This window comes from Pan paniscus, chromosome 2, assembly GCF_029289425.2.
Source record: "Pan paniscus chromosome 2, NHGRI_mPanPan1-v2.0_pri, whole genome shotgun sequence".
NCBI lineage: Eukaryota > Metazoa > Chordata > Mammalia > Primates > Hominidae > Pan > Pan paniscus.
The window spans coordinates 154,457,017-154,484,980 of record NC_085926.1 but is presented as its reverse complement, the minus strand read 5'-3'; the positions used below and the strand labels follow the sequence as shown (position 1 = coordinate 154,484,980).

General features: G+C 38.8%; 1 protein-coding gene across 2 annotated transcripts; it reads left to right on the top strand.

Annotated features, from left to right (window-relative positions):
* The first annotated feature begins 11,958 nt into the window (after nt 1-11,958).
* SSR3 (signal sequence receptor subunit 3) lies at nt 11,959-26,001 on the top strand. 2 transcript variants are annotated; one of them, XM_003830654.6, is made up of 5 exons: nt 11,959-12,337; nt 13,513-13,639; nt 18,302-18,400; nt 22,869-23,000; nt 24,042-26,001. In XM_003830654.6, the coding sequence occupies exons 1-5, from the start codon at nt 12,205-12,207 to the stop codon at nt 24,106-24,108; spliced, it is 558 nt and encodes a 185-aa protein (XP_003830702.1). In that variant the 5' UTR covers nt 11,959-12,204; the 3' UTR covers nt 24,109-26,001. The 2 variants fall into 2 exon arrangements, with proteins under 2 accessions (XP_003830702.1, XP_003830703.1); XM_003830655.5 differs by having other exon boundaries at nt 12,110-12,337; nt 18,302-18,439.
* Nucleotides 26,002-27,964: the final 1,963 nt, after the last annotated feature.

Sequence of the window (27,964 nt, the reverse complement as noted above, 5' to 3'; positions counted from 1 at the left end):
GTGGGAGGTGAAAGGCACTTCTTACATGGTGGCGGCAAGAGAAAATGAGGAAGAAGCTAAAGTGGAAACCCTTAATAAATCTATCAGATCTTGTGAGACTTGTTCACTATCATTAGAACAGCATGGGAAAGACTGGAGCCCATGATTCATTTACCTCTTCCTGGCTCCCTCCCACAACAGGTGGGAATTCTGGGAGATACAATTCAAGTTGAGATTTGGGTGAGAACATAACCAAACCATATCACTCACATTGTACATATTGAGAGAGAATGATGCCAACATAGACAGAGATGAGAGATAATGAATAAGAAAGTCATAAAGATGTCATTTGAGCCTCTGGATTCAGCAGTGATGGAACTTATTATTTACCTCTGCTAATAAATTTCTTCTCTGCCTCCCTTTCTATCCTTCTTATCTCTATTAATTTTTTTCTGTTGTTGATTTTTTTCTTAAGCTTGCTTAGGAAGGGCTTCTGTTACTTGTAAGTGAAAGAGCTGTGACTCAAACAGGTACCCTCCCTTGGATTTGGTGACCTGAGTTTTAGAAGGAACCACCGGCTTTTGTATGCCAAGCAAGTCTGATTCTTTTTCTAAAGAACCTCTTGACTTACGAGGCATGGCCTTATACCGGCCTTTTCCTTCTATTTCTGGACATTTTCTGTCCTTGTTGGCTAACAATGTGTTTCATTCTTACCAGTAAGGAAGTGATATCAGACATATATAATTTTTTACAGGCACTAAAAATTATATTTTGAAAGCATTTTAATGACATTGGAAAATACTTGTAATGTATGACCTCAATTATTTTAAGTACATAATAGCTAATCATAGAAAAATACTAAAAGGAAATATATAAAAATATTAATAGTGGCTATATCTGAGCAATAAGATTATGGGTGATTTATGTATTACATTTTCTAATTTTGCAAATGGACACAATTATTTTGTGATTAGAAAATAATGAGTTATTAAAATAAATACGTGACTTGTGGTATATTCATCTAAAGGGAAATTTTGTAGTCATTGTAAAGAATACTTTGAAGACATTTTTGGTGACATTGAAAAATACTCATAATGGAATAATTGGAAAGGTAGTCAAAACTATATATAGCACTGATTACAGATGTGGAAATAAATGTATAGGAAATGACTAGAGAAATTGCTTCAAAATATTAATAAAGGTTATCTCTGGGTTGTGAGGTCATAGCTAATTTTTGTTTTCTTTTTTATTTATTTTTATTTTCTTTTTGAGACAAGGTCTTGCTCTGTTGTACAGGCTGGCATGCAGCGGTGCCCTGGTTGAGGCTCACTGCAGCCTCAACCACCCAGTCTCAATCAATCCTCCCACCTCAGCTTCCCATGTAGCTGGGACTACAGGTGCATGCCACCATGCCTGGCTAATTTTTGTTGTTGTTGTATTTTTCATAGAGATGGGATTTTGTCATGTTGCCCAGGTTGGTCTTGAACTCCTGGGCTCAAGCAATTCACCTGCCTTGACTTCCCAAAGTGCTGGGATTACAGGTGTGAGCCACTATGCCTGGCCTTTTTCCTTTACATGTGTTTGTGTTTTACAATTTTCAGAATCAGAATTCTTCCTTAATAATAATAATTGTATTAGAGTTCTCTAAATAAACAACTAATAGGATACACACTCATGCACAAATTAACTAGTTAATTAATTATAGAATTAACTTATGCAATTATGGAGGCTGAGAAGTCCCACGATCTACTCTCTGCAAGCTGGAGGCCCAGGAAAACTGCTGGTGTAGTTCCAGTCCAAGCCTAAAGATCTGAGAACCAGGGAAGTCAGTGGTGTAAGTCCTGGTATGAGTCTGAAGGCTTGAGAAACAGGTGCATCAATATCTGAGGACAAGAGAAGATGGATGTTCCAGTTCCAGAAGAGAGAGGAAATTCGCCCTTTCTTTGCCTTTTTGTTCTATTCAGGTCTTCAGTAGAATGGATGCTGCCCACCTGCATTGGCGAGGACAATCTTCTTTACTCAGTCCACTGATTCAAATGCTGATCTCACAGACCCTTCCAGAAATAATGTTTTACTAGTTATGTGGCTATCCCTTAGCCCAGTCAAGGTGACACATAAAGTTAATGATCACAATAATAAAACAGTAAAATGTTACACTGGTGGGGAATGAGTTTGAGAAGGTAACTGTTCCTCCCTGCTACCCTTTTGATATAGGATTTGGACACCTTTCATCTGCTCCTTGGGTCAGGAGCTGAAATACCCTCTGTCTTTAGGGATCTCAGGGATCCCCTTTAGGGAAGGGATTACCTTTTGTGCTGTGCAGAGACTGAGACCTTTTAAAATTTTACCAGGAATGACTGTCTTCTTGAAACCAAGTTTCCCTTGCTTTATCTCCCAGTTTATCTACACACACACACACACACACACACACACACATCTATAGATAATTAATAATACAAATTAAAATAATTAATCATGACAAATTAAATAATTTCTCAGAAAGGGAGGAGCTAAATCTGGGAATGTAGCAAAAGAAAAAATATTTATATGATGATTTGAATGCAAACCATGTGTCTTGAACTGTAATAAGTACTTTGGGTACATAAGAATATGCACACATCTTTACAAAATCCCTGTGAAATAGGTATAATTATTCTCCTAATTTATATATTAGCAAAATTCGGTCTTAGAAAAATAAAATAACTTTCCCAACTTCATGCAATCAGTAAGTCATAGAAAGGGAATTTGAATTAAGGCACTCTTACTCAAGTGCTTATGCTGTTAATCACTATGTATATGACAAACTGTGATAATATGCACTATGATTTTTGTATTATTAATAACTCCAATACCTTCTTAGTTGAGAGTTGGTGAAACCCTTGCAAAGGGTGGCTAAGGCAAAAGTCTCAGTTCCTTTTCTTTGTTAATTATCTGATTCTGCATCATTTCTTGGTGCTCCTCTTTATAACATTCCTAGGTGATGTACAATAAAATGAAGCCTTCTTTGGATCACGGATTTTAAAAGTAATTATAGAAAAAGCTGAACTTATATGCAATTGATTGGAGCTCAGACTTTAAATATATGATATTCAGCGGTGTGTGGTTTTAGATATTTCTGCTTCTATGAGCTACTGTACACATTTATGTAGTAAAAGAAGACAAGGAAACATATTGCCTAATGTGCTTGTTGTAAAGCTCTGTATACATTTTCCTGCTTCCTTTCACTTTGTTCTGTGTGGCTAGGGTGTGAAGCAGTTTAAAGATTATCTCAGTTTTGGTCAGTTAGGAAGCAACATAGTGTTTAAGGCTATCTGAATAAGTTATCCCCATTTTGTCAAAATTATTTCCAGTGTGGTACTACTTATTGACTGGAGCCACCAGAGTTTTACCCCTGACCATTTCATATTTGTATGAGTGGGCAGACCCACCCCAAGAATCAGAGAGGGGCAGTGGAGTCAAAGCAGGGGCCAGAGAAGGAGCTGTCAGAGAGGTAGGAGAAGAACCAGGGGTTCCTCCAGTTTCATTGGAGATGAGAGAACAGAAACTTTTGAGAGGATGAAATATTCAATGGTGCTAAATGCTGAAGGCAGGTAAAGTGGTTAAAAATGAAGGAAAGAAGGTTGGATTTGGTGATTTAGTAGATCATTTCTGGAGCAGATTCAGAAGAGAGGGCAGGAGTGGAATTCAGGTTGCAATATGATAAGGAATGATTGGGAAGTGAGTCTGAACAAACTCTTTTTTTCTTTGTTAGCCAAAAGCAGGTGGAAACTTTAGGTATGCAATAGAGCTGAGGGGAAGTGTGTGCATGCATCTGTGCATGTGCAGGAAATGTGTTTGTGGATAAAATGAGAAAGTTGTGTAGGCTTAACAGTTCAGCAGGAGGCAACACATCAGGAGAAAAAAGAAGACAATTTACCCTGTACCAGTCACGGTGCTAGGGCTTCACATTATTTGTTTCATGTAATGCTTACAGCAACATTTTGAACCTTGTGAGAGAAGCGAAGCTCAGAGAAGGTAAGCAATTTGCCTGAGCACACAGCTATTGTTGTGACAGATTAAACAGACAGGTCTTTCTGATTCTAAAGATCTATAAGCTGTATGCATGGAGAAAAGGATTTTAGTACAGAAAGGTCCTAGAGGGAGGTGGTTGGAGTTGGAATAAAAAATTTGGGTTCTTGAGACAGAGGCAGAGGAAGGTGGAATTAGGAAATGCTGTAAAGGGATTAGAATGGAATTTCATTTTATTTCTTAAATAAAAACACAGACTAGACAGCTGGCATAGGTGTCCGGCTAGGTTTCTATGAGATGTTGATGATTCCATTGATCCCATGGTGACAGAAGCACATACTCCTCTTTTTTTATTCCCTTATTGTGTCTGGTTTTGATCATTCCCCTAAATACTTCATAGAATGATTTGAAAATTGTAATACTGGGCCCTTTTATGACTGTGAACTTGCATGCTATATTAGTTCGTTTTCATGCTGCTGATAAAGACATACCCGAAACTGGGAACAAAAAGAGGTTTAATTGGACTTACAATTCCACATGGCTGGGGAGGCTTCAGAATCAGGGCAGGAGATGAAAGGCACTTCTTACATGGCAGTGGCAAGAGAAAAACCAGGAGGAAGCAAACGCAGAAACGTCTGATAAACCCATCAGATTTTGTGAGACTTATCACTATCATGAGACTAGCCTGGGAAAGACCGGTGCCCATGATTCAATTACCTCCCCCTGGGTCCCTCCCATAACACGTGGGAATCCTGGGAGATATGATTCAAGTTGACATTTGGACACAGCCAAACGATATCATCCCATCCCTGGCCTCTCCAAATCTCATGTCCTCATATTTCAAAACCAATCATGCGCGTCCAACAGTCCCCCAAAGTCTTAACTCATTTCAGCATTATCAGTCCAAAGTCTCATCTGAGACAAGGTAAGTCCCTTCTGCCTATAAGCATGTAAAATCAAAAGCAAGCTAGTTACTTCCTAGATACAAGGAGCGTACAGGTATTGAGTAAATACAGCCATTCCAAATAGGAGAAATTGGGCAAAACAAAGGAGTTACAGGGCCCACGCAAGTCCAAAATCAAGCAGGGCAGTCAAATTTTAAAGCACAAAAATGATCTCCTTTGACTCCAGGTCTCACATCCAGGTCACGCTGATGCAAGAGGTGGGTGCCCATGGTCTTGGACAGCTCTGCCTATGTGGTTTTGCAGGGTACAGACTCCCTCCCGGTTACTTTCATGGGCTAGCATTGAGTGTCTGCAGCTTTTCCAGGCGCATGGTGCAAGCTTTTGGTGGATCTATCATTCTGGGGTCTGGAGGATGATGGCTCTCTTTTCATAGCTCCACCAGGCAGTGCCCCAGTAGGACTCTGTGTGGGGACTCTGACCCCACATTTCCCTTCTGCACTGCACTAGAAGAGGTTCTCCATGAGGGCCCCGCCTCTGCGCAAATTTTTGCCTGGGCATCCAGACATTTATATAGATCTTCTGAAATCGAGTGGAGGTTCCCAGACCTCAATTCTTGACTTCTGTGCACCCACGCACAGTCTCAACACCACATGAAAGCTGCCAAGGCCTGGGGCTCCACCCTTTGAAGCCACAGCCCGAGGTGTACATTGGTCCCTTTCAGCCGCGGCTGGAGCAGCTGGGACACAGGGCACCAAGTTCCTAGGCTGCCCACAGCATGGGGATCCTGGGCCTGTCCCATGAAACCTCTTTTTCCTCCTGGGCCTCAGAGCCTATGATGGGAGGGGCTGCCCTGAAGGTCTCTGACATGGCCTGGAGACATTTTCCCCAGGGTCTTAGGGATTAACATTAGACTCCTTGCTACTTATGCAAATTTCTGCAGCCGGCTTGAATTTCTCCTCAAAAAATGGGTTTTACTTTTCTACTGCACAGTCAAGCTGCAAATTTTCTGAAATTTTATGCTCTGTTTCCCTTTTAAAACAGAATGCTTTTAACAGCACTCAAGTCACATTTTGAATGCTTTGATGCTTAGAAATTTCTTCTGCCAAATACCCTAAATCATCTCTCTCAAGTTCAAAGTTCCACAAATCTCTAGGGCAGGGGCAAAATGTCACCAATCTCTTTGCTGAAACATAATGAGTGGCCTTTGCTTCAGTTCCCAACAAGTTCCTATCTCTATCTGAGACCACTTCAGCCTGGACCTTATTGTTCGTATCAGCATTTTGGTCAAAGCCATTCATTCAACAAGACTCTAGGAGGTTCCAAACTTTCCCACATTTTCCTGTCTTTTTCTGAGCCCTCCAAACGGTTCCAACCTCTGCCTGTTACCCAGTTCCAAAGTTGCTTCCACATTTCCGGGTATCTTTTCAGCAACTGGTACTGATTGCCAATTTACTGTATTAGTTCATTTTCACACTGCTGATAAAGATATACCTGAAACTGGGAACAAAAAGAGGTTTAATTTGACTTACAGTTCCACATGGCTAGGGAGGCCTCAGAATCATGGCGGGAAGTGAAAGACACTTTTTTTTTTTTTGAGACGGAGTTTCGCTCTTGTTGCCCAGGCTGGAGTGCAATGGCGTGGTCTCAGCTCACTGCAACCTCCACCTCCTGAGTTCAAGAGATTCTTCTGCCTCAGCCTCCCGAGTAGCTGGGATTACAGGCATCCACCACCACGCCCAACTAATTTTTTGTATTTTTAGTAGAGACGGGGTTTCACCATGTTGGCCAGGCTGGTCTCGAATTTGTGACCTCAGATGATCCACCTGCCTCGGCCTCCCAAAGTACTGGGATTACAGGCTTGAACCACCGTGCCTGGCAAAAGACACTTTCTTACACGGTGGCAGCAAGAGAAAAATCAGAAGGAAGCAAAAGCGGAAACCCCTGATAAACTCATCAGATCTTGTGATACTTATTCACTATCATGACAATAGCATGGGAAAGACTGGCCCCCATGATTTAATTACCTCCCTTGGGTCCCTCTCACAACACGTGAGAATTCTGGGAGATACAATTCAAGTTGAGATTTGGGTGGGGACACAGCCAAACCATATCACATGCATTGTTCCTTTTTCCTGGAATTGCTTTCTTTATTTATTTGTGAGTATGGAAATGGATTTTACTAGTCAATTAGTAAACCAAGTGAAATAAACAATGAGATTGAATAAATCTCACCCTAGCATTTGGTCTCATGATTTCATCTAGTAAGTTGTTAGACAACATTGACTAGGGGCTGTGAAACAGAAGAATTTTAAAAGAAAGAGTCCTAAAAGATGAGCAACAAATTACACCTGGCTTCTGTATCACCTAAGCCATTCCAGTTGAAATTCGTGACCTACTTTGTCTCACATTCCGTTGCCATAGTGCCTGGGTTAAATGTGTAACGAAAGAAAATTGATTTCCAGTGTAAATCTTAATTTTTATTGTGCCCTGCAGTGCTGCATGAATGATGCATGTGTGATAAGTCTCATATTTAGAAGATTCTGGGGGGAGTTTTGAGATTTAAAGTATTATGGCCTCTATCAGTGGTTATTAAAATAATATATTTTCTGTAGATGTGTATCATTTTCTTAAAGAAGTAAGTGACTTTATGAATATCCTTAGGCACAAAGGGAACAGGTTTTTCTGACTGCTTCAGAAGCAATCCCCAATTTACACTGGTCACATCAGTGTTTCCTAAAAAGGAAAACAATATCTATCTTGAAAAGTATAAGCTTCAAGCTCAAAGACAAATGCTTGTTCCCTAAGTGTTTTAATGCCTCATTGAGTTTAAAAATCAATTCCATAGTAAAGTACACATTTAGAATTCTTGAAACCTTATCTTTATTAAAAAAAAAATCGCAGCTGGCAAATGTCTCCTGTCAACAGTAGCATATGTGTGTAGGGGAATGGGTGGTTGGGGGAGGAGGCCTAACCAACTATAAGGGCCAACTTCCAGCATTCTCTCCAAAAAACACAGTTTCTTCTGAAATGGTAAGATTTTATTTTTTTAAATTACACTTCACTTTTTTTATATTATTTGCATTTGAGTCTGTCTCCTTAAACCTGGGAATTTATGGGGCAGATTAAACCCCAAATCTGTTGAGTTTGGCCTACAGAATATTTGCTGTTGATTCTAGTTTTCTTTCTGTTTAATCTATTTCAGTTTGAGTGCTTTTGGAAAGGTGAGCTTTCCAGTTGTATTGAGCCTACCACTATCTCATGTCCTATGCCTGGCACAATTCACTCCCTGAAGTTATTTACTTGAATCTTATAGACATTTTGATCTTGTTACCTTTGCCTTAAACCTTTTGGGTGGAGTGATACATAAATTAACAAATTGAGTACAGTTATTCATCTAGATGTTCATTTATATGCAGAAGTTGTTTATATTATTTATTTACAAGATTCCAGATCTGTTTAACTTTTATTTTTTGAACAAGTATTTTAGCTTTATTGTAGGTAATGGGGGTTTCTATCAGGTCTACAGAGAGAAATAGGGAAGCCCTAAGGCACTTGGAGCATCTCTCTAATTATCCCTTTTCTAATTTACAGCTGCTGGGGAGTTATGACTTGTGCTTTCCACGTCTTCTCAGTTTGCTTCCCTTGTTCTGTATACATCTATTAACTGTTTTTTTTGGTTTTGTTTTGTTTTTTTCTGGGGTTTCATTTTCAAACTCCCTGAGACAGAGAATCAGGTATGGAGAGCCAAGGCCTGCTCACCAAGTTTTGCCTATTATCCTCTCTGTCCAAAAATACACTAGGGAGAGCTGCAATGTGACAGGACTGTGCCTGATAATTGGTAGATAAGAAACTGCTTTTGGCTGCTTGCTCAGTGTAGGGCTTTTGTGAGCAGTCATGCAGAATCAGAGATTCCACTGCATGGAGGAGACCAGAATTCATTTGTAGTTAAGAGCATACATCCTGGAATCATATTGCTTGGGTTCATAACTTGACTCCACCATTTACTGGTTGTGGAATCTAAATGAGTTATTTCACTAATCTGAGTCTCAATTTCTTCATCTGACAAAGGGGATAACAGAAACATATACCTCCTAGGGTTGCTGTAGGGATGAATCAGACAATACGTGTGAAGGACAAAGCACAGAGGTAGACATATAACAAGGACTCAATTCATGTTAGTTATTATAATCAAAATAATCATGATTATTATTTGGATACTTTCACAGGTTTTGCACAGTACTTTTCATGTAGTAGCTTCTCAATAAATATTTGCTGAATGAGTACATGAACTAATGAATTAGTCAAATATCAGTGGGTGAAATATGTAGTTTGGCTGAGTAAATAATTTTTCAGGTGATACTTTAAAACATTATACTTAGGGACTAATATAAGTGTTCCACCTCTTTTAAAATTATTCCCATCATGAGATTTGCATTTCAAGTAGGCTTTAAAACAGAGGAGCTTTTCTTTTTTCCTCCCCACAGTAGCCCTGGATGATCCATTTGTTATTCTTTAAAGGTCCCAGTGAAAAGCTAGCAGTGGCTTTCTATATTGGCTAGGCAACTTGCAGTGTCTGACACAGAAAAATATGTTAATTTTTAGCATACCAGATTTTCTTTCACAAAGTCATCAGTAATCTCTTATCCATATACCTGACAGCAAAAAATATTATTGCTTGGGGTTTTTCCTCCAATCTGAAAAGAATCAAGTGATATAATAGAAAATATATAAGAAAGCCTGAAATTCATAGAATAGACTCAGACTGCTATGGAATCAAGTCCATTTGGTTCCTTCAGAGTTAAGCTATGTTGAAATGGGCAAAATATATTGTAGATCTTTGCTTGGGTAGAATTTATTACCCACCTCTCCTTCTGTTTTTTAGCACATTGTGTACCCTGGGTGTCCAGTGTGCCACGGCTATGTGTGCCACGGCTATATATGCCACATACAAGTGATCCTTAGGTCTTGCTGCTTGCTTTTTAAAGGGAACTAGGTAGCTCTGGTGCAAGAAAACACTGCTTCAGTACTCCAAGTGTGCCACCTTCATAATTGTAATTGTTGCCATTACCAAAAATGTTCTATCATAAGTATCATTCCCTATCATATTTCTCTAATTTACCCCCACAAAATAATTTGAAATTCATATTTTAGATTATCTTCTGTTTATAGTTACCTTTAGCTTTACAAAATGTATTAATTTTTTTCTGCTAGCTTTTTTTGATTATATCAATTGTAACATTTATATCCACTAAACATTTCAAACTTTTATCTTTCCTATTTTAATTGTTAAAATATTTTTCTCAGGCATAATTTTTTTAAATCTCACCCTTATCATTTCTTCTTTTCTTCTTTTAAAAGAAAGATGATTGTTGTCTCTTTGGATCTTTTAGTTTTCTGATTTTTTTTTTTTTTTTGATGGAGTCTTGCTCTGTTGCCAGGCTGGAGTTGGAGTGTAGTGGCGCGATCTTGACTCACTGCAACCTCTGCCTCCCGGGTTTAAGTGATTCTCCTGCCTCAGCCTCCTGAGTAGCTGGGGACTACAGGCGTGCGCCACCATGCCTGGCTAATTTTTGTATTTTTAGTAAAGGCGAGGTTTCACCATGTTGGCCAGGATGGTCTCGATCTCTTGACCTTGTGATCCACCCACCTTGGTCTCCCAAAGTGCTGGGATTACAGGCATAAGCCACCGCACCCAGCCTCTGATTTTTATCTTTTATCTTCTTTTTATATCCTTAGTTTGTTTATAAATAGGCAGAAGAAAATCTAGTTATAGAGACAGATCCAAAAAGTTTTATTTATGAATTGGTCATAGATGGAGAAGGAAAAAAACAATTAGTGTTGAAACCCACCATTTTAACCAGAACAACAAATGAGTTTAAAAGAATGCAACTTAGTGAGATAGGAAGAACTGGGGGAGAAGTATGTGTAAGAGAAAATAATAATTTCTTTTTCTATCACTACCATGTAATAAAGAGCATTTTTAACATCAAAAAAGACATAAACCCAGATATTTTAAAATGAATACTTTTGATCTTCTGAAAAATTCACTAGATGGTCTTTTTTTCTTTTTCATTTTGTGGTGAATTAATGAAAACTTCTGGCATTAAGGAATACTTGTGGTAGATAATGGAAGGATTTATATTTCAGGAAAACTCACTCTGGTACCTGTATAGAGAATAGACTGGAAAAGATTGAAGACAAAAGCCCAATTAGGACTAGTAACAGGAAGCTGTGGAGGTAGATTACAATTTGGATACTGTGAGGAAGAAAGATATCTACCAAACGGTTAATAAGGAGGCTGGAGGTTGAGGAAACTGTGCCTAATGCACTAGAGTGTTCTCAGTAATCAAAAGCAGCATTTGCTGGGAGTGATGTCGTTGAATTTTTTTTTGAAGAAAAAATGATAATGTGTTGAGTTAAAAATGGAATCTAGCTGTTTTAATAGACATACTTAATCTTTCTGAGCTTCAGAGAAGGAGTCCTGCCTAGACAACCTGTTCTTAGTATTATGTTTTATTTAGCATGGCTTTGGAAGCCACAAAACTCTATAGGTCTAGTTGAAATAAAATAAAATAGTAGTAACTTGTATCAGACATATATTAAATATTGCCTTCATCAATGAGATCATGAGTTTCTTAAAAGCAAGAGTCCCATTTTCTTCTTCCTACAGAGGTGGCCTATTGTTTAGTGAGAAGAGCCCACGCCTTGGAGACCCACACCGCAGGTCTACGACCCTCAGGCTCTTCAGCTGCAATGGCGGTAATGGTGCGCACGTCATAAGATTCTTCAAGGTATTTAATGAAATAAAGGATGTGTAAAGGAGAAGGGATTTTACATGAGTTAGCTATACCTTTCTCTTCTTTCTTCTTCAACGTACTCAGTCCTGGGTACGCACAGAGGGCACTAATGGCGTGGGGCCAGAAGAGCTTTTAATTTTGGAATTCTGAAGAACTGAGAACTCGTGAGTCCGTCAGCAGCTCTGAAGTGGAATATCAATAAAGTTTTGTTAATTTTTTTTTTAAAGCACCGACTAAACTACAAATCCCTTCTCTCTCCTCCAGGTGGGTGGGTCACGTGTCTTGTCAGGAATCCGGAAGTCTGGCCCGCTCGCCCAATCACGCCCGGAAGCCTATCTAGTGGCGCCAAGCTGGCCAATCCTGGGGACGCTTGCTCTTCGCCAAACCGGGTCCCGCCTCCGCGCGCCGCGCTGACGGGTCGTTAGCGGATACGGCGGCCGCAGGGGCGGAGTCAAGGGCCTTTGCCCGCCTTGGCGGCCGGCTCTACGTTCCCTGTTCTCGCCTCCAGCTCCGCCATGGCTCCTAAAGGCAGCTCCAAACAGCAGTCTGAGGAGGACCTGCTCCTGCAGGATTTCAGCCGCAATCTCTCGGCCAAGTCCTCCGCGCTCTTCTTCGGGAACGCTTTCATCGTGTCTGCCATCCCCATCTGTGAGTGCTGGGAGCGAGGCGGGTTAGGCAGGCCGCCGGCTAGTCGGGCTGGGCGGGGACGTGGCAGGACCCGGCGAGCAGGCAAGGCGTGGGTGCCGGCAGGGGGTCGGCAATCTCTCCAGCTCCCCTGAGCTCGGGGAGGCTCGGAGCCTCTTCTTTGGGCACAGTGTTGTCGCTTGGGATTGTCCTGTGCAGCACTCGGGGAGGTCACTTGTTAAAAGTACGCACGTTCCCGAGCTCCACCCCAGGAGAAGGTGGTTAACTAGTTCTGGGGTGGCGGCCCCGAATCTCTATTTAAACAGACAAACTCAAGCATACTGCCTCTGCCCTTTTCTATACAACTGTTGCTTGCCGTTACGAAATTTTAAACTTATTACTTATTTTGCATAAATTAATTAGGTGAGAAACCTATGAAGTGACCCACTGAATTATAAGTGCATCTTTACGTGAGCTACTTCACACCATTGCATAATTTTCCTGGTTTTTGCAAAAAGAGAGAGGTTGAAGTGCCAGGGGTTAGGGATCTACCTTATTTAGACTTTTTAATAATCCTACTGGACTAATTCTAGAATTCTCACTTGGTTGGGAAACTGCAGACTTGGACAAGGTCGTTTTTAGTAGAGCTCAAGTTTCCAGAACTCCTGTCTTTTGCTGCACTGTTGTTGGGCATTTAAAACTAAATGTATTTTTCTCTTTTGTCCTTATACAACCCAGCGTGCCATTAACGTGATGCGAAGCCATATGATGGCTCACTAATTGGACATAGCACTGCTTGGAGTTCTGATAACAGCCACGTCAGCAAGGAAACTATGGTTTGGGACTGCACGTGGCGTTTTCGAATGGCCTGTATTTCGCATGCTAGTACCCTGATGAATGAAATTTGAAGTCTGACTTGTGATTACGTTGAGCCAGAGTTTGTTCTCATTTTAGAAGTTGAAATCTCATCTGGACTAGTAATAGGAAGGTGATGTTTTTCAAATGTTCTGAACTGGAAAGCTTGAGACTATACTGTTACTGGTTATCTCACTTCTGAAGATCCTCAGATACTATTGGATTGCATAACTAATAACCTGGTATTTTACCAGGCTTAGCTATAATTAATTTCGCAGGCTTTTGTTACGGGGTTGTAATGTTTTGTTTCTTTTTGTACTCTTCCCCCTTTTATTTTAATTCAGGGTTATACTGGCGAATATGGCATATGGATCTTATTCAGTCTGCTGTTTTGTATAGTGTGATGACCCTAGTAAGCACATATTTGGTAGCCTTTGCATACAAGAATGTGAAATTTGTTCTCAAGCACAAGTAAGTATGTTTTTCAAGTGAAAGTACGTACTACATGTTATATTTTTATATGTCTTCTTAAAGATCATTTGTGTGTGTTGGTTTTAATAAGCATTAATTTGAGATATATATATATTAATAAACATATTTTGGGGGAAAGGAACATTGATGCTAGGAAGAATTATTAACTAACTGAAGTAGAGACAATGATCATTCTGACACGGCTACAGAAGCAGGTTTTGAGGGTGGAATTAGAACACTTAAACACAGGCCTTAATATGAGGTTCATCAGAGAAACAAACCCACCAAGTAAGTTAACATTTCAGAAGCTAAATGTAATTTCTTATGGAGAGAATTGTTCTGGGCTCTTCACGTACTATTTTTGGAAGTTAAAGAAATGATCTTTTTGTCATTATTATTTTTTGAGACAAGGTCTAGTTCTTGCCCAGGCTGCAGTGCAGTGGCATGATTATGGTTCACTGCAGCCTCAACCTTCCCAGGCTCAAGGGATCCTCCCACCTCAGCCTCCCAAGTAGCTGGGCCTACAGGTGCAGGCTACCATGCCCAGCTAATTTTTTTGTAGAGACAGGCCATGTTGACCAGGCTGGTCTTTTTATTTTATTGCTTTTTTTTTTTTTTTAAACTCTCTGTCATTTTCAATGCTAATTACATTTGTTTTCATACAAGTGTATAAAATGTAAAGGATTAACATAGTCTAAGATCACACATACTGTAAAATACAGCTTTTAGAGAAGAAAACTCAAGCCTCACCACAATAAACTTATACCTTAATTATAAGCAATTAAATATTCTAGTTTCATAGAGGTTAAAATGCAGGATCATGTAGACTTAGGAAAGATGGTAACATTTATTATTTCTCAGCGTCATGGTCCTCATTGTCTCATTGGAAGTGGTATAAATTGTTTAATTGACGCCCTTTGATGTTGCTTTCATGTACACTGTGATACTTGGGTAGGGATAGCAGGATTATTTCCCTCCTTCCTTGATGGGGTCATCTAGGTGCTGTATTGCTTTGAAAGTAATTTCTTAAAAGGCAATTGGAATTTCACTGAGACTTGAAGTACGAACATACTTTGTATGTGCATTATCTTTTCATCCATAGTTCTCACTCTAGTTTGGATGCTGTTTTTACTTGTATTGCTGTAACAACCTCCATCTGGTCTTTTAAAACAAGTTTAGGGCCCGCCCTGCCATGCACTATATGAAGCACATTACCCTATGTAATCCTTATAGCATCCATATGAGGTGCAGGTATTTTCCTTGTTTTATCCAATGAAGAGTATGTATTTCTCCTTATGTGACATCATTTTTATCATGTCATTCTCATAACAACTCATCATGGCTTTTTTTTTTTTTTTTTTTGAGACAGACTCTCACTCTGTTGCCCAAGTTAGAGCGCAGTGGCCCAATCTTGGCTTACTGCAACCTCTGCCTCCTGGGCTCAAGCGATCCTCCCACATCAGCCTCCCAAATAGCTGGGACTACAGGCACGCACTACTACCACGCCTGGCTAATTTTTGTATATTTTGTAGAGATGGAGTTTTGCCATGTTGCCCAGGCTGGTCTTGAACTTCTGGGCTCAAGTGATCCGTCTGCCTCGGTCTCCCAAAGTTCTAGGATTATAGGCGTGAGCTGCCGTGTCCAGCCATGGCCTGTTTTTTTTTAAATGTATTAAAGCCAAATTTTTCTAGACCCCTGGAATGCAAGTCATCTGCTTCCTTCCTATGAGTCTGGCCTCATCTTTCAGAATTAGGCTTTAACCCTTCTGACTCAGCCCTCACATCATCCTTTGAATATGTCTTGTGCCCTACCCTATTTAGGATTAACTTACTTCCTTTCCATTCTTACCTGTGTTTTATTTCTAGACCTAGGAATCTTTTCCAGAGAAATCCTTCCTGATTTTGATCATTTCTTTGCTTTATTGTCCCTGTGTTAGACTCTTTCGGGGAATGAGGAATAGAAACATGTTGAGATGATCTCAGTTAACAGGGATTTATTTTAAGAAATGTCCCAAAATGGCCTCAGTGACTGAAGTGGCCTTAGCAGTTTCCTCCCTACTGTTCTGGACACAAACGAGCTCAGGTTTTCGTGGCTGCTGTTCTGATGGACCAGCAGAGAAATTGGGTTATCTTTGTTATCTTTCTGCTTGGCAGCCCCTCAACCAGCTGCTATTCCAGGATGCAGCTCATGTGGGCCTCCACTGTATGGGACTGTTTCCTGTGAGGCGTGTCCATCTGTGTATCGGGAAGCCCTCACAAGTGGGCATCTTGTATGACCCATCCTTTGTAATACTCTTGGAACTCAGTCCCTTTGAGACTCGTCATTCTTTACTTATTCTTCATAACATTTTTCATTCATCTCTTTAGAATCAAAGTCATGTTCTTTTTACCTTTTCCTTTCTACTTTAGGCTTCTTGAAGACACCCGCCATATTTTATACTCCTTAAAACAGTTAATGGTACATTTAGTTCAGTAAAATTTCAATGACTTACTGACTTAATAGACTCAGAATGGAGGTTTTTTTTTTAAGTCATAGTTTTGGCTTTATATTAAATATGCTACTGACTTTGAAATGCCTACAGATTTGCAAGATGGTTAAGGTTCAAAGATCCAGCAAGATGCTGAGTGTGGGTAGCTGTTGGCAGTAGAAGGAAGATGGCTTCAGAGTTGACAGTCTGGGTTCCAGTGCCAGCTCTGCCACTCTTAAATGTGTGGCCGTGGGCATAATTTTACCTTTGTAGACTTCAGATTCCTCAGCTATAAACTGGAGATGCTAGTGGAATTTCAGAGGGTGGTGAGGATTCATTATGATCATACATGTTAAGCATAGAGTCTGGCACATAATAAATGTTTATGTACAGGGTTGAAGAGGTTGGGGCTAAGAGAGCCCTTAGAAGTTGTTTTTGTTTTTTAACGTGGCATAATTTAAACCATGTTTGCAAAGATGTTTTTATTTTAAGAAATCAGGTAGTGTCTTTTTTTATTTTTAATTTTGGAAGTGTTCTGACTTACTGATGTGAAAGAGTAAAGGAAGAAAAATACAATTGATTTTATGGGTTATCTTAGTTGACTAAGTGCTAGGTCACTAGCGTGACCTCTATTTTGTTTTAGAGTGTTCAGCACTGAGTGAGGTTTATTTTCTGAGAGCTCTAAGACAGAGGGGAGGGCTTCCTCCTCTTGAGTTGCAGTAAACCTGCAGTGTGGTTGTTATGCCCCTGGTAGGTGAGGATAAAATTCTAGACCTAGAAGAGAAATTGCTTAGTTATCTGGTGTAATGTCTTCCTGAGGATTTTTCATGTGGACAATCGGTTGACTGTTCGTCCTAAAGACACATAGTGACAACCAACTCTTTTGAAAATGCAGTCGTTTATTCCTGTGTCCTAACACCTTGATAGTTGGGGTGTGTGTATATATTTTTTATATTAAGCTAAGAAAGGTTTCTGCAGTAAACTGTGTCCATTTCTTTTCAGTTGGTCTTTTGTGGAAAAAAAAGTTGTCTGATGTTAAGTTCAAGAAACACATTTATTTATTTTTAATTTTTCTTATTTTTCCTGTTCTCACAATCTGTTCTCATGAAGAAACATATTTAGTGCGTGGTCTGCTAAAGAGGTTCAGAGAGAAGAATCTCTGCCTTTGGAGCTGAGTGTATCCGAAGTGCAAGAAGCATATGAAAAAAGATAGTTTTTATATAATGAAATGAATCAAATGAAGTTGGATCTTTGGAGTAAAAAGTTCATTTTAGTGTCCTAAAGTGTCTCTTAAAAAGACAGCTCTCTGCCCCCTTAGCAGCCTTTTACTTTAGGTTTCAGAATTGATTTCCTCTTAATTGTGTGTGTTTTGTTTTGTTTTTTTTTTAGAACTATTTTTTCCTCTTTCCAGTTACCAATTTGTGTGGGGTAACAAGGTTTAAAAAGTAACTTTGTAAACCTTTTAAAAAATACATTATTTGAAACTGACTAAACGTTTTCTTTTTATTAATAACAATGTCATTTCTAACTCAGTTCTTGAGTGAGAGAGCTAAAGATGGAGACAGGTAAAAAAATAGGTAAAATCAGTTGCAATTTGTGCTTAACTTGTATCCCAGACACCCTTGTAGTTGAAGAAAGATTGAAAACTCCTGCCTTGAATGACCTGGGGCTTTCTGTCCATCACACCCAGCTTAAATTGTCCTTTGGAGTAAAGTTAAAATAATTACTTTAAGATATTACAGCTATTATTTCCACTTCGTTTAAGCCTAGTTTTCGCTCCTGTTATGTACTTGGAATTGAAATAATACATCATTTACTAATGCCTTAAGAAATTTATTTGTTGAACAGTTAGATGATAGGTTAAAACAAAATGTAGTTAAAATGATTCTTAACTAAATTGTGTTAATAGCATTTGACTTTATTAACCACATTAATTCCTAAACTGTGGAAAATTCTTCTTTTTAAGGGGAAATCAAAACACGTCACTAATAAACCACATCTTGGACATTTCTCGAACTTCTCTTTTGGCTAGTGCAGTGTAATAAACTTGGAACTTTCTGCTCAGCTTCTTTTCTTGAAATGTGAAATATCATTCTGTTGCCAGTACGAAATATGAGTACGGTGTGTTTCTGAGAGAGTGTGATGTTCACCTCTGTAGCATATGGAAACTTTTTCTTTTTTTCTTTTTCTTCCAGAGTAGCACAGAAGAGGGAGGATGCTGTTTCCAAAGAAGTGACTCGAAAACTTTCTGAAGCTGATAATAGAAAGATGTCTCGGAAGGAGAAAGATGAAAGGTTTGACTCCTGTTTAAAGTATGGCCATCATAAAAGGGGGTACTTTGAAGAAAATTTTTTGATTTTTGCTTAAAGAATGTGGATTTTGGAATTGTCTGAGGTAAATTTTGGAATTGTAGTAGTAGTAGTAATGGAAATAGTAATAGCTGACTTTTAGAGTTTTTATTACAACCAGATACTTTTATCTGTGCTGTACAATAGTTGATTTATTCCTCTAAAGAGTCCTGTGAAGTAGGTACTATTTTTATCTCCTTTTTATACCTGAGGCAACAAAGGTACAGAAAGCTTGAGTAACTTGCCCAGGGTCCTGAATTAGTACATGGTAGATCCATGATAAGAACACAGGCAGTTTAACTTGAGAGCTTGTACTTGTGACTGTCTGCTGGAATTGAGGAGGCAACAGAGCTTTGTACAGAGCAGGCTTTGTCTGTTAATAGGTGCACAACCTTGAACATATCGCCTAACCCCTCTGGGTCTGAAGGGTTTATGTGTTAGCATGTCTATGTGGTGGTATTTCTGTTCCTGAGCTTCCCGAGGGATATCCCGTAATTAGTTATCTGTATTGGTTGGGAAAAAGAAAATAACTGGGTTTTTCTCCTGTTGCTCAATTCTGTGCCACGTTTGTTAATCCCTAGTCCCAATTTTTTCTGCCAGCTGCTCTTAGAAGGCTTATTGGACAATCTTAACGTCTGAGTAGCAGAAGTCCCTGAGTAAACTTGTGCTGAAGAATTGCCACATAGTTTAATAGTTGTGAGTCTGCTGGTTTTCATGGATCTTTTGTTTCAGTATCAAGAAGATGCTTTGTTGGAACATATTTTTTACCCCACTTTGCTCCAGAACTTTGTGTGAACTTCCATTGTTAAAGTGCATATAATATATTTTCTGTATTTAATACGGTTTTCTTAAAATGCATATAAAACAAGTAACACACTTTTAAAGGACCAGAAACCATTTAAAAGGAGGAAAAGGTGGATGAGCAAGTACCTTAGAGTTAGTTACAGCAACTGAGCACTGAACTTAGTTGTGGGTTTCCAGGTGTCAGGGGAAGCATCTGAGGTCACATAGCTTTCATTGTCTGACGAGAAGCAGCATGCAAGTCCTTCTGAAAAGAAACTTTCCTGGCACTGGATCTTGGAAATACTTTATCAAGTGGATCCTTATTTAAGGGACACTGAGTAACTTAATGAACAATGTCTTCTATAGTGGTTTTGGAAAGGTACCAAAACATTATTAAAATGATTATCTTCTATGGCTCCTTTATAAAACTGAAGGCACAGTATTATGACAATGGAGGCCTTTCTGCATGGAGCAGCTTTAATGAGGTCGGGCTGCATAGCTTTCCAATTGCTTGTTTTTTGCATAGGGATCAAGGTTAGAGAATCTAGATCACTGTTTTAGAAAAAACTTTTTGTTGAATTTTTCATTACAATGGTGTTTCTTAAACTAGGGTATGCATAGTTACCTAAATTTCAAAATGTTTGTTACAGCTTTTAAAGGTTTTCAGTGATTAATTATGTCAGGGATAGTAAATGGGTTTCCTCTGCCCACTGCAGTCTTGGGCAGATTTGGTCTGGCACTTGTTCTTGATCCTGGGTTATGTCTCGGAATCTTTCTCAGTTTAGTGTTCAGGTAGTCACTACTAGTGAATCAGTTGAAATTGGGAATGAAACCTTTGCCATTTGCTGGATTAGGTATTTCAAAGTGGGGTGAGGTGGAGGTTTCATGGATATATATAAGTGCAGAGTGTCAGAACATTATAAAATTTCTCTTCTTTTCATTGGTAGAAATTTGGCTGTTTTTATTTCCACCATAAAAGCCATACGGGATACAGTTTGTACTGTATTGATTGACCTTGATAACTGGGACCAGAGCCTCTCATTAAGATCTAGCTTGTTTCTCTCTGAAAGAATTCCAGGAGATTTGATGTAAGAAGAAGGCTTATCAGCATTTCTTTGCTTAGATGTGTATCTCTCAAAGCTCTGTCTACATTCATTTGGAATATATACTCCATGCCGCTTAAAAGTACTTTAAAATGTTCATTTATCCAAGGATGGAAATAAACAGAGGAGAATGTGAGATTCATTAACATTCATTCCAGAGTGGGAGTGTGGTTTCTTCTTGATTTACAGGTGATCTATCATTTAACAGTTGCTTGGTCTCAACATTTCTCTTGTAGGAAGCTCTTCCTGAAAACATCCTTAAGATATTGAGAAGTGCTCTCCCAAACCAGGTTCCCTACTAGGAAGAAAATGTCTTCTACTAGGCAGAACCGTTGGCAATGAGGGCATTTGGGGGTCCTAAATTTAAAACAGAAACAAAAACAGGATATGGGTGGACTCAGTAAAAGTTCTAAAGGCTGTCAGGCAGTCCTGACTTTATACACTGATGTAACTAACACGTGGTCATATTGGGATCTAGGGAAATCTAAAGGATTGGGCAACTTCTTTCATTAAAAGTTTTTTGAAAATGGTTCTTGTATTAGTCAATTTTCACAGTGCTATAAAGATACTACCAGAGACTGGGTAATTTATAAAGAAAAGTTTAATTGACTCACAGTTCTGCATGACTGGGGATGCCTCAAAAAACTTACAATCATGGTGGAAGGTAAAGAAGCAAGTGCCTTCTACACAAGGTGGCAGGAGAGTGAGTGAGCACAGGGGAAAGTGCCATTTTTAAACCATCAGATTTTGTGACAACTCCCTCACTGTCACGAGAGTGGCATGGGGGAAACCGCACCCATGATCCAGTCACCTCCCACCAGGTCCCTCCCTCAACATGTGGGGATTACAATTCAAGATGAGATTTGGGTGGGGACACAGAGCCAAACCATATCACTTCTTATTTAGGACTTGACAGAAAAGAAGTTAAGGAGAAGCACTGTGATGCAGGTGAGATAATTTTATCATCTAGAGTAAAGTCAGGCTAATAACCTACATAAGCAACCTGACTTCAGTGGGTCTCATGCCAGAGTCTTAAAAATGGAGGCGGTTGTCCTGAGTGTTCATTCTAGTGTTAAACCATGTTGAGACTATGCATCTTACTAGGCTGGTATCATTGATCAGTGTTAGAATGATATGTTTCCTGGAACTCCAACTCTTGTGTTTTAAAAATTTACATTTAAACTTCTATGAAATTAGAAGGTGTTTTATAGTTGATGGCTGCACTTAATGTAATGTCCTTCCCTTCCTCCAAACTTACAGTAAATGGAAGAGTTATTAAGTCGACGGTGTCTGTAGAATTGAGGAAATATGGCATCTGTTGGAGACTACAGATTTCTTAAGATGAGCATAAGATGTTAATTAGCCTTCATTTAGCTCCTTTCCGGCAAAACTTGTTTTCTTTGGATTAGTATACTTAATGAATAAAATGTGTCAGTTACCAATGACTTACTTAAAGTGCTGTCCTTAGGGTTGAGGGGATGTGTCATCTGACTCCAGAGTAGGTTTACCTTTTTGGGAGACAAAGTGTCTACAAAGTGGCCTTCAACCTTTTTGATAATGACCTACAGTAAAAAATATGTATTTTACCTTTTGACCAAATAAACTCACACGTGGACACATGCACGTTTCATAAAACGATAATTATCCTACTCTGTGCGATGTGCTGCTGATGTTTTTCTATTCTTTCCTATTTCATTTTTTTAAAATGCTGGTCTCAACTCAATTAATTTCTATGGGCATTCGATCCACTTGATTGAGTTCACATCCCACTAATGGGTCACAACCTACCCTTTTAAAAACTGCTTTACAAAGTTAATTAACCAACAAGAATGAAGGCTCCCTTATTCACAGGCATCCTATAACTTCCTTTTGCCTGTGTGAAGGGGTAAAAGAAAAGATGGATGAAATACTAGTAAATTAATAAGATAAACTATCAGAACAAGTAAAATAGAATAAAAAGTAGAAGGATTTTACAGGCATTAAAAAGTCCTCCTAATGATTAAGCGCTCTTTTTTTGTTTGAATTAATAAAGATGGCTAACAATAGCCTACTTCTGTGAGACCACAGGTAATTTTTGTCATTGGGATTGTCTTCTGAAGGTGTGATATTGAAGTCTGAAATCCGTAGGCTGTAGAAAGCCTCAAGCCCAAGGTATAGCCAAGGAAACTCCACAGGCTGCTAATCATGGAGTCTGAGTTTTAGGTAAGGGCCAAGAGAAAGATATTTGACTTAGCTGCTGATGAAACCGTGCGGGTTGCCATTAATGAGTCCTTTCTTCCATAACCCTGGTTGCCTGGGAAAAATGGTAACATAACCAGCATGATGTTTTCTTCACTATCATAGAGTGACATATTTTTTTTCAGTGGAAGAAAGGGGACAATTCTGACTAAATCTAATATTACAAACACATTCTTACCCTAGAACACTCAAGGAAAAACTTGTTTTATGATGAACTAGAGCCATATGGTACTTAAAAGTTTTTTTAAATCATATTTATAAGCTTGTTTGACTTGTTTCTGTGTCTCTAGAATCTTGTGGAAGAAGAATGAAGTTGCTGATTATGAAGCTACAACATTTTCCATCTTCTATAACAACACTCTGTTCCTGGTCGTGGTCATTGTTGCTTCCTTCTTCATATTGAAGAACTTCAACCCCACAGTGTATCCTTTTCAAGGTTGATTATCTTTTTTAGAAGTCAAGAAACAGTAGTTCATTTTGGTTTTGACTTGTCTGGATATTTTAGTGGAAAGAAAAACTGCTCTGGGAGTCAGTCCATTAAATAGTGCTGACTTTAGATAACTTTCTGGACATTTAAAATAACAGCTATTGGTTTAAGATTCTTTTAAGTTTATGAATTATGACTGTATGATAAAGTATTACAAAGTAGTCTATGGGAATCTGTGTCCTTGCCTCCTTAAAAAAAAAGCTCCAAAGAGCCAAAGCAAACCTGTCATTTTTGATAGCTTCTGAAATAATAAGCCCCTGTACCTGTTATTTTTGGGCTCTGAGGGTTGGGTGGATGGCCAATGCAGTTAAATAGGTTCATTCCAGTGTATCTTAATAGTGTTTCAAGCTGCTGTTAAGTTGAGCTTTTGGGCAAGAATCAGTCTTCTCTTATTAATTTATTAAAGGTGTTATCCAGGAATGTGCAGCCAAGATTTTAACAATTGGTGATTATGATGTAATAAAATATCAGATACCCTCCAACGTGTACCTTCTGGGAATGCTGGAGTGGTTTGCTGAAAATTGTAGAGTTCTGAGGCTAGGAGTAGCTTCGAACTTTTAGAACCTCCTTGTTGTTGCAAGCCAACTGCAGCAAAACACTGATTCGCAGGGAAGACTTATTTTTCCATTGCTCTTAGGGGAAGAAAAGGAAAACAAATCTCTTTTCTCTCCATGTTCTTTGATCAGCTCTTCGTGAAGGTTAAATGGAATTCAGATTATTCTTTGTGATCATGTGTTCTAGGTTTCTGTCTAAAGTGTTTTTTTTAAATTGGAACACATTTCCTGTGAATGTTTTCCATTTTTTTTTTTGGTCTTCTGTCTTGCAAATTGTGTTTGCAGACAATGGGGCTGCACATCATTATGATTACACCAAGTGTCAGGAAGGAAGCAGTACATTCCAAAGAGATGGGCTCTTTATTTTCTCGAAAAACTAATTTGGAGTTACTCATTTTTCCATAACATTAAATTTCTTACAGGAACTACATTTTGTCCATAAGTGCTTCATCAGGACTCATCGCCCTCCTGTCTACTGGCTCCAAATAGACCATGTCAGCTTCACCCCCTGGCTTTGTGTCTATGGGTGGCCTGTGGTATATGGAAAAGTAGCAGGGTGGTCAGGGTGGGAGACACAAGATGTTTTTATAGTCTAGAGCCTTTAAAAAACCCAGCAGAATGTAATTCAGTATTTGTTTATTGGCTGTTTTTTGACAGATTGTTGAAATTAAATGAATTGAAAGGGAAACTCAGAGTACTAGGACGTTTATTAAAAGGAAAAAAATGTCTTGCAATGTGCTGTAATCACAAGAGGAGAAAATAACTTGTTTCCTTGATCTGTCAGAGGTCACAGTAACCTGGGCCGAGCTGTTATTATTTATTATATAATAGTAGTAGGAAGTTAATAACTGGTTCTCTGTGTTCCAAGCACAATATTACAACTTCTTTTGAACCGTAAATATCAGAATGAATCCTCTTCCCAGGGGATTGAACAGAGCTTAATGTTTACAAGTGTTTGAATTTGTGATCTGAAATAACACAAAATTAAAAACATGATTTCTCTAATTTTCCAACTAGAGGAAGAGAAACTTGTGGAAAAGTTCTTTTTTTTTTTTTTTTTTTTTTCTTAAAGAAGGGCAGCCAAGGTAGTAACCTAAAAATAGTGCCCAGGCATATGAGAGTTGTCCTACGAGGTTAAAGAACACACTGTTCCACTGTATGGCTTTGGCCCTGAGTGGCCAGGGAGGTCAACTTGACCCTGCCATGTTGGTTTGACTTACTAAGACACAGGAATCATTGTTTTCCTTGACCAGGGTCTTACACCCTGGAGGAATGTTAAGTAAGAGAAAGAACCTCTTTCCTGAATATTGACATGTAAAAGACCAAAGTAATTTTTCTGAACTTCTGCAATTCTGAGAACTCTCCAAGGAATTTACAGTGATTTTAGTGCTTGTCAACATTTTTCCATGAGGACTTTCATACATTTGACTCTTTAGTTCACAGGTTCCCATTGATTGTGAGCAAGATATTTATCTCTTTAGCCCTTGGGGATCCAGCTGAGAGCAATCTCTTGCATTTTTTTACCCGTGTATGTACAGATATCATTTCTTGTGTATGCCATGACTTGAAAAAGTTTGGGAAGCTCTTTAGCAATATCAGCTAAAAGGATATGAAATCACAGGTGATAGCAGTTGTCATTCAGTAATTTCCTACAAGCAGCACCCCAAAGGAAATATAGTCCTAATCTTTACTATCCACTTCTAAATTTAATGTGAATTTCATACATGTTATTAGTTGTTTTCTTTATAATTTTATAAAAATTATTCATCAGGAGTTTAACTTCCACTTCCATGCTATTGGATGTGTTGGGCTCCATGCAAGAACTTGGAAGAAAAACAGGCAGGAATGCATTTGCATAATGACCCAGATCATCATTTTCTGCAACTGAGAATTATATTTCATCATTGCTTCTAGAAGTCTGCAATTCTTTACTTTTCTTTGGTGCATTATTATCTAGGTGCCATCACTGGATAATGTGGAGTGACTAGAGAAGTGACATATCACTGCAAGGTACAGTTAGGGTAACACTTTAGAGGTTTATTATTTTTAAAAAACTTTTCTTGAACTCCTGGCCAACATGGTGAAACCCCGTCTCTACTAAAAATTCCAAAATTAGCCGGGCGTGATGATGGGCGCCTGTAATCTCAGCTACTTGGGAGGCTGAAGCAGGAGAACTGCCTGAACCCAGGAGGCAGAGGTTGCAGTGAGTCGAGATCGTGCTACTACTGCCTGGGTGGCAAGGGTGAGACTCCATCTCAAAAAAGAAACAAAAAAACCCAAAAAGTTTTCTTTACTGTTGGTTAAAAAAAAAAGCCAGACCATAGTTTGACTGGTGGCATGGAATTTGTGTATCAAATAAATGCATTTGCTTATTTGACAAACCATCAGTGTCCACTATTTGTTACCAGAGTTGGGCCACTATCTTTTAAAATTGCTGGTGAAAACTTGCCACTAGATGGCAGTGCCTGTATAGATGGGGAAAAAATTGCCACCATTCTTGGTATAATACAGTGTAGCTTAGATGAGGTGGTGAAATAGGGGTATCAGCCGAATATTCCTAATATAGTTTCTCTTGAATTAATAAACTGAAGATTTGTAGGAAAATGAGTGAGCGAAATTTGTTTACTGTTGTGAATTTTTCCTACAGCACTCTGTTTTTAATCTTGGTGTTTTCCAACTTTCTGTACTAATAGATACATTTCTGTGCATAAGATTATAAAGCATATACTCACAGTTCAGTAGTTTTCGTTAAGGATTTACTGTGTGAGTACTTTACTGTGAGGAATTGCAGAACCTTTTCCCCTCTACTCTTGTCTAAAAGTTCTGTGTGGCACACAGAGATGCGACCTACTCAATCTGACTTAGTAAAACCATGCTGTAGAATTTTTGTCTTAAAAAGACCACATACCCAGCACCCATGAAATGAAAGATTCATCTGTAATTGGGATTCAAAATGATTAAATTCCTTTGTTCATACTCATAAATAGCACTAAAGTGTTATAACATTTTCATTTACCTATTTTTAGTTCCTTCATTTTAACTTAATAAAAATCTTGGATTGATATTCTTTTTTTTTTTTTTTTTTGAGACAGAGTCTCGCTCTGTCACCCAGGCTGGAGTACAGTGGCTCTATCTTGGCTCACTGCGAGCTCCGCCTCCCAGGTTCACGCCATTCTCCTGCCTCAGCCTGCCGAGTAGCTGGGACTACAGGTGCCCGCCACCACACCCGGCTAATTTTTTTGTATTTTTAGTAGAGACGGGGTTTCACCCTTTTAGCCAGGATGGTCTCGATCTCCTGACCTCGTGATCTACCTGCCTCGGCCTCCCAAAGTGCTGGAATTACAGGCATGAGCCACCGCACCCGGCCTAGATTGATATTCTTAAGCAATAAAAGTTTACTGGTTGTCCTATTTGCCATATTATTGAAACTTGGAAAGGATAATTTGAAACAAGGGTTGAAGTTAAATATGGAGATTGAATTTATACTCAATTCTTGTGAAAAGTCTTGCTTAATAAGTATGATTAAACTTTGCTTCTTAAAATTTGTATTTTCCCTACACTTCTTTATAAGAATCCTATGATGAAGTACGTAATCTTTATTATATTATTTTACATTAACCATCTTTTTTTTCCAAATTGTTTTATTTTTTATTTTACTTTAAGTTCTGGGATACATGTGCTGACCATGCAGGTTTGGTACATATGTATACATGTAACCATCATTTTAATATCTCACACATGTAAATGCACATCTTTGTAGTTACCAATCAAATGTATGTGAGGCAATGAAAGGCATTGAGCAGTTACAGTAAAGGGCAGACATCAGGCCTCTGCCAGTATGTACCTGCTGTGCCTTCCTGCCTGCCCTATTTCTTTGTTTTCAGTGTGCGTGCCAGTCACTGCTGCTTCTGGAGACAGGATCGAAGGATACATGTATGTGTACATTTATGGAGAAAACCAATTTATAGCTGTATCAGAGCTCTAAGGGATTCTCTTTCACTTCCTTGGGACTCCTAAGCAGAGGAATTAATAGATTAGGAGGGTCTTTTGGGGGGGTTGGTTTAAATTTTCAGGGCGATAGAGGCTAACTTCTCGTTGGCCTTCATGAATTTTCAATATATCATCTTTTCGCTGACTTATCCCTGTTTGATTTCTGAGTTTGGATTAATAAGTAAGTTTTTTAACTTCAACATTCTCACAAACAATTTCTGCATAAAACTTCTTCTTTAAAGCTTAAAAAGAAAAAAAAAATCTACCTAATGGAGCACTGAACTAGAACACAAAATACTTGGGTTCTAGGCCTGGTTCTGCCATCAACTAGCAGTGTGTGAGTTTGGGCAAGTTT